The 7,631-nt window shown below is 39.5% G+C and overlaps 1 protein-coding gene across 2 annotated transcripts in view; it reads right to left on the bottom strand.

Moving 5' to 3' along the window:
- Window positions 1-4,470: 4,470 nt before the first annotated feature.
- The window catches only part of TTC27 (tetratricopeptide repeat domain 27), a 117,266-nt gene continuing 114,105 nt past the window's right edge, over window positions 4,471-7,631 (bottom strand). For both annotated transcript variants that reach the window (XM_065679914.1, XM_065679915.1), the window contains one exon: window positions 4,471-4,703. In XM_065679914.1, the coding sequence (XP_065535986.1) occupies window positions 4,581-4,703 (123 nt within the window). In that variant the 3' untranslated portion in view covers window positions 4,471-4,580. The remainder of the gene's footprint in view (window positions 4,704-7,631) is intronic.

Here is a 7,631-nt window from a genome sequence, read left to right as displayed (position 1 = left end):
ACAAATTTAAATGATCCATGTTCAGGCTGATATTTAGGCCTAACTTCTTCAAATCTGAATAGGACTTTGAAAACAAGGACTTGGAATGAGTGAAGTAGGAGAGATGGAAAGGCTCTGCCTGGTTTTCAGAGAGTGCTTAGCACATTTACTTCTAAAGTCAGGAGCTTTTAAAGGTTTCTTTAAAGGTGTACAACAGTACACTCAAAAGAACTAGTAATTTTTTAAAAGGAGGACTATCTATCCTGCAATTACCACTTAGATCAGTGGCAAGAATGCTACAAATGCACAGACAGGAGGCTGATGTGTGTTCCAGTCTCTGTAATGCATACTGCTTTCACGAGATGTAGTTTCCTGTACATGTACCTCTTACATCTTCAGAATTAACATCTCTCTTTGATACACACATGATTATTTCTATGTATATATGTGCATGTTTATACATATATACACACATAAGCACTTACATATATACACACACAGTATAAACAAAAAAATAAAATTTCTCAAAATAGATCTGAAAAACTTCGTATTTAATTTGAATAATCACACTGAAAACAACTTCCTACAGTTGATTGCAATTTTTTCCTCTTTAGAATAAGATTTTCATATTAAATTCCAGTGTATTTTTAAGTTCAGAGAACCCAAGTTGTACACTATCAGCTGTTACCTTTTCCCTATTTCGTACACACTTTTGGTACAGAGCTCTGTATGGATGCCAAGAAAGAAAAATTTATTACTTGATATTATTTGAATTTGTATTACTTTGGAAATAGCGTGACTTTTTTTAGCTTCCCCTGTCATACATAATCTCCATCTGTACTGTCATTCATACAGTCATTGATATTGAGACAGATACACTGAAGAGTTAAGTCAAAATAATTTGAAGTGACTTTATATCTTCTTGGGCAGTACTGCTTCAAAGCAGGATAAAATGAATACCTGGGTTTTCTACCTTATTTATTCCGAAAATAATTTGAGGTGTAGTTCTAACCAATGTATGTACAGATCCAAAACCTAAACTTGTAAATGTGTCCTCTGTAGTTGCATATAAGCCATATGCCATTTTTAGATCGGAAAAATTATTTCAAGCACTATTTCTTTCCAAGGCACTTTTAGTACAGAGCTCTATATGAATGCCTTTCTGAATGTACCAGTTAGTGCAGTGGAAGGAACATCAACGATGATGTGATGTGGAACACCTCATTTACTGACATTTATTCAGGATGACCTACCTGAGTCAGTGTGGCCTCACTAGCCCTAAGGACATTCACTTGTGCTCATGAGTAATGTTCCAACCCAAGAAAAACTTTTAGCACCACACCCGGCCGTGTACCCTTCCTCTATGTAAACACAGCACTCCGGATGAATCAGGAGACCCTCCCTGGGTTCTAATCACCAGTAACTGCAAATAACATCATAGGTTGAACTATATTTGGTGAAAGACATACAAACAAACCCTCTTGGGCCATAAATTCTTTTTCATACACCATACTTTCCTCAAACATAACTGGCTTTATACTAATCTTCAAAACACTGAGAGAGTTGCTTTCCCTATCTGGGTTGGTAGAAGTTGAAAGATTCTAAACTCATCCATTTTACTTCTATTACACATCAACTCTAACAGCAGATAGATGACAAAATAGGTAACCCCTAATACTTCTGACTAAAGTCAAAAAAAAAAAAAAAAAAAAGGGAAGTATCTGAAGTTCTGCTGTGAACTATAAGCCATTCCTGTGAAACATTGCTTCATGAAGCCCATGCTACACTAAGTAATCATTATCATATAGCTGTACGCAGAGCACTTGAAAATAACATAGCTGTTATAGAGGTATTTGTAGGTGTGTTAACTATGTTGGGAAAGGACTGTCCAGTTTTGCTAAACCCTCAAGGATTTTGCAGTTGTCATGGGAGTGATTGAGTGAGAAACATTCCCAAGCCAGAAGACAGATGCTCCAAATAAGATGGAAGACATGGAAAGTCTGCAGTTTGTTTAGGAAACGTTCCTTCCTCTTCTCATACTAACAAGTTTTTTTGAAGCCAGAGCTTTTATAGTAACATTGTCTTCATGACAATGGTCTCCTAGAGCTGTTCTGAACCAAATGCCGCTGGTATGAGTACAGAAAATGAGTACCATACAAAACTGAGGCAGCTTTTGTGTCTGTAAAGTTTTAAAAGGACCCTGTGATGAAATCCAAAGAAGCAGAATAGGCTCAGCTTGTATCTGAGGAAGGTGCCACTAACACAAAGGAAAAGGTAGCAAGAACATTTAAGAGATTTACCTCAGGCATTCAGTCTCACAGATAAAGGGGCTGAGATCTTCTGGGATGGCCATCTGTTCTGAAAAGTCAGCATCTCCTGAACAGTGAGCCAGCTCCTGCCTCTCCATCTTCCACATGACGTATATTGCCTGTATGTAATTAAATTGTGTATTTTTCAGTCTCTGCAGAGATTTCCCCTCTATTACATTAATTATGACAGGAAAAGTGGTGTGCTATTATAACACTGGTCATCCTACTCCTCAGGAACACAATGTCTGTGGATAGTAGGCTTTCCCAGCATCAGATGAAAGACAAAGGTCATACTCCACACGTGTTAAGAGAGGGAGGTTCAAATGAGTTAAAAATCTGTGCTGAGAAAACGTGTCTCTCCCCTGTGGTACTTAACATTGGAAAAAGTCCTTATGCTCTTCATGTCACTACCTTAAGGAAAGAAACAAAAATAATAAAAAAAAAAAAAAATCAAAAGGGAAAGGAAATAAACATCTTCCCACAGGTCTCTCTAATATTCTATGCAAGATGTTAACTTTTCATCTATCATGATTCAATGCTAAGCAGAAGCTACTCCACAAAAATGAATGTGGCTTCATGTTCTGCACCTCCAAACTTTAGCTATAGAAGTGCCTCAGGCCAACTCAATGGAAATTATTTTCTTTTAAACCAAGACCACTGAATTCAAGTCTTATGTTTTCAAGTTGATAGTGGGATAAAATTCTGATTAAAAATTTGCTGTAAGATCACAAGAAAAATGGGAGATTTTTCTGCCACTGAACAATTCCACACCTAAACCATGTCTTCCAAATAAAAGGTTGTGTTAGAAATAAACAGTAGTTTCAAAGACTTTTTTCTTTTGTTTTGTGAATAAGGTAAATAATATCAAAATATAATTATAAAATTACAGTAGTGGTGGGAGTCTGTCACAAAACTCGCAGCCTTTTCTTGAAGAACCACCCACTCACATTCAGGAACATCTAAGGAACCTGAAAGTGCATAAGTCCATGGGACCTGATGAGATGCATCTGCAGGTCCTGAGGGAACTGTGGACCTGTTTGAGCAAGTTTGGAGGAGGCCGTGAAGATGACCAGGGGGCTGGAACACCTCTCCTATGAAGACAGGCTGAGAGAGCTGGGTTTGTTCGGCCTGGAGAAGAGAAGGCTCTGGGGAGACTTATAACAGTCTTCCAGTACCTAAAGGGGGCCCACAGGAAATCTGGAGAGGGACGTTTTACAAGGACATGCAGTGACAGAACAAGAGGGAATGGCTTTAAATTAAAAAGGGGTAGATTTGATCAGATATTAGGAAGAAATTCTTTACTATCAGTGTGGTGAGGCACTGAGATGCTGTGGCTGCCCCATCCCTGGCAGTGTTCAAGGCCAGGTTGGATGGGGCTTGGAGCAACCTGGTCTAGTGGAAGGTGTCTCTGCCCATAACAGGGAGGTTGGAACTAGGTGAGCTTTAAGGTCCCTTCCAACCCAAACTAATTCTAGATTGCGGTTTCATTGCCGCCTCAGCAGGGGGAATTCCCCATGCCCGTAAGAGGCCCAAATGAAGTGCTAGTCTGTTGCCCACAAGTTGCATATTTTTGATTAATACTCCTTTAAATAACTGGTTGCAAATCCTAATGCAGCAAGCATCCTGCTACTTCAACTGTATTACAAGAATAACAGAAGATGAAATTCTTACTCTCAGGACGCCACTCCTACTGCTCTGAAGCAATTAACACTGATGAACATCGAAAGTCCCTGACAACCTAGTGAGCCTCCTCAGGCCCTGGCCCAGCCTGCAGCCTCCCGGTCCCAACTGCACTCCCCACCATGGCAGCTTGCCCTCACCTCAGCTTCTCACTACTGACAGGTCAGCCTTACAGCTCCTCTGATTGGCCAGCAGCAGACAGCTGCACCCTCTGATTGGTTGTGCACCTCTCTGGGGAGTGTGACAGGCCCAGCTCCTACCTCTGCACCTTCCCTGGTGTCTCTCCTGCTCCCCCACCTGCAGCATAGGTGGGGTGTCCGCAGAGGTCTGGCACCCGGGTGTGATGCACTCAGGCAGAACTAACCCTCAGTAATCACTCTGTACATACAAATAACTCTGTTCCCAGCCTGAGGATCCAAAACGTGCGACTTCGCAAGACAGTGAGAGCAGGTAAAAATCTTAAAAAGCAGCCTGAACTCAAAGCTGACCACAAGAGCAGCACTGTAGAGAAAAATGTTTATTGAGAGTATTGTTGCATAAGAATTGTTATTAAAACTGTGGCAAAAGGAACGTGTCATTATCATCTTCCTGTCACAAAATCTGGTCCATATGTCAGCACTGGTCTCTCAGCTGGTTGCTCAGTTCCTGAAGCTCAGCAATCATGTTGTCCATAGTTGTCACCTCATCAGCTATCTCACTGTGAACTTCATTACTTGTTACATCTACAAAAAGTTGCTGCATGACAAAAAGAAAGACATTATTTTAATATATACATACAGCTTCTCTGTTTCAGCACAGAGACAGAATACAGGAAATACATCACCACTATCACTCATTTGTATTTTGGTACCCATGACGGCACTTATCTCTCTCTTTTTAAAGAAAAGGCCATTTTGTGGCTAATAAGCAGCAAATATATACATATATATATATATTCACTCACACACATACACACACACACACATACACACACACACACGCATATATAGACCTGAGGTCTGTGCCACACACCTGGAATTTTGCAAAAAGGGCCAAATCCTCCTCCTGTAGATGGTAGGTTTCTGCTCTGACCTGACTGCCTGTGCTGACTCCTGATGCCATTGAAAGTAAAGGAGTTTACTATGAAACTCAAATTAGAAGAGCATCTCCATACTGTCACTGCAGTTTACAAACCCACCTCTGATAAATTAGTGAGTTTTAATGGCCATTTTTCCCAGTGTCATGTTCTGTTGCATCATTTTCTCCAAAACCTCTAATAAATATTTTTTAACATTAGATGTGAAGACGTACGTGGGTGGACATATTAATCTGTGTTTAATTAAGTTATACAAGAGCAAACAAAACACTACAGAGTAATAAGAATAGTTTGTTCTTAAAGACCTAAAGACAATAACAGGAACACAAAGCAGCTAACTCACGAACAATCTTAATTTTCACATGTTTACAGGGAAACCAAGGGAGAGGAATGCTAAATGACTTTTCTAAAGCCTTGAGATAGGCAAGCTCAGACTGGAGCTTTGTGCATGCTGCACTGGAACATGTTGCTATTGCAAGGCCAGGACCTCTCATTTGACTCAAGTAACATGGAGGTTGTGTGAAGTACCAACTCAGAGAAATATGGGGGGAACACATCCCCCAAACACGTTTCCCCTTTATTATGTAACGGGAGAGTGATTAACACTTCATTTGACATAAAGAAAAAGCATACATTTAGAGACAGAAACAAACTAAGAAAACAAAAGTTGCTCTATAATACATCTGTACATCATTATATCATCAAAACATAATGGGACACTACAGATACATATATAAACAAGAATTTACTTATAAGGCCTGAACCAAGGTCTTCAATGTGCCTCAGAAGAGTGCTGTCACTGAACAAAGGAACATCTTAAACAAAAATAGGCATGTATTCTTGCTACAAGTGGCAGAGAAACTTTTCTGACTTTCAGCCCCAAAACCTCACACTGAGAATGTGACAGAAAAGTTTGTTTCTTTCTGGCTAAGACAGCTTAAATAAATCAGGATGACAGAATTTTTTATTCCCTTCCCCCTCCCCTCGTTCGTGTCGTGTCCCCCCGTCCCCCCCCACCCCCCAGTTCAAGAGATCTAGTCAACTACATACAGCCTGGGGAAGTTTCATGCACCATTATTCTTTGTGCCTCATGTTTCTCCACAACAGTACCCACATTTCATGCATTAATGACACAGCTCCATGACCTTTCTCCTTTTCAGAGACCCCACCTGTCAGATCCAAATGATGCATGGGCACAAGGAGCAGAAGAGAGCCCACTACGCTATTTAACAGAGAATGCAACTGCCCAGAAGGCTCCATACAGAAAGAAGCCCATTAACAACACATTTTTGAGTTGCAGCTTTCAGCAGACTGTGGGTGCATCATAGGTCTAGCACAACACAGCAGCTGGAATGTTGGAGGTGGAGATCCCAGGACAGGCAAGAAGTCTAAGAAGCAACATTGTAGAAAAACTACTGTTTTGTTGCAATTGCGTATCCTGACTTCAAAATTTTGAAACCTCATCTTCTAAAAGTTTCTTTCACTGTTCCTTTATTCCTTATGAAATCGTAGCTACTGAATCTGCTCCTAGCCCATTTTTTAGTGGTTTTTTTCTTTTAAAAGAAAACAGGAAAAATACCCAAACCGACTCCACACTAATACTGACTTAATTGGCAACAAAAGAAGATGCTGCAGTCACGTTTGGACAGGCATAAACAGTGCTGAACTGTTTGTGCATAGGATCTCACAGAAGATGACTGAGTTTTTAAACCACAAGACTTTGGAAATTCAATATGACTTCATATTAAAAATAAGATGGCATCTTGGAAAATATGCACAAACAGTGAGGTTATACCAACAGCTTTATCTCCAACGTCAGTTTTCTCAGAAGTGTCATAAAACTTGGAGGCACCATGATCTGTCAGTAATATAGATGCCCATTTAATTAGTGCCTTCAGGAACTAATAATAAAATTTATTACTCACCTATTCTTAATATTTCAGATACTGCATGATCTTGCATAATATAAACCACCTGTACTTGTATTTATATAATTCATATCAAGTAGTTTTGTTTTCTCTACAGTCACACTATACACACTTTTTTTTACAACCATTCTGTGAATCACAACAAAACATACATGTTATGATGTTTTTTCACCACATTCCAAAGACTTTGGCATGCCAGTATCTAAAAGCGCAGTTACAGAGCCAGCTTGTGTCTGCTAATAAAACTTTCTTAGGCTTTTATTCTCAAAATTATAGGACTTAAAAGTGAGTGAGCCAAGTTTAGCACACTGATGATGGATCAACACTTTGTAACACAAGCACACATGTTATAAAACTTTTGCTCTGTAATTCACATTTACTAAACCCCACACACAGCCAGGAAGAATACTTTAAGACATTAAGCGTATTTTGAATGAAAATGTATTTCAGATCAGTGTTCAGTTAAACAATGGCTGTATCTCATGTTGTAAGATGAAAGGTAAAACCAGGATAATAGAGGTGCAGAAATAGACTCAGCTCTTTGGGTGTCTAGCTATGAAGGCACGACTCCAAAAACCAAACATATGATTCAAATGATGACATTTTCCAACAAATTAGTATCTGAACTGGAAGGGTATCCACCATGAAAACCTCATTGAA

This window comes from Lathamus discolor, chromosome 5, assembly GCF_037157495.1.
Source record: "Lathamus discolor isolate bLatDis1 chromosome 5, bLatDis1.hap1, whole genome shotgun sequence".
In the NCBI taxonomy this organism is placed as follows: domain Eukaryota; kingdom Metazoa; phylum Chordata; class Aves; order Psittaciformes; family Psittacidae; genus Lathamus; species Lathamus discolor.
The sequence above is the reverse complement of the archived record's forward strand: the minus strand, read 5'-3'. Positions and strand labels throughout refer to the sequence as shown.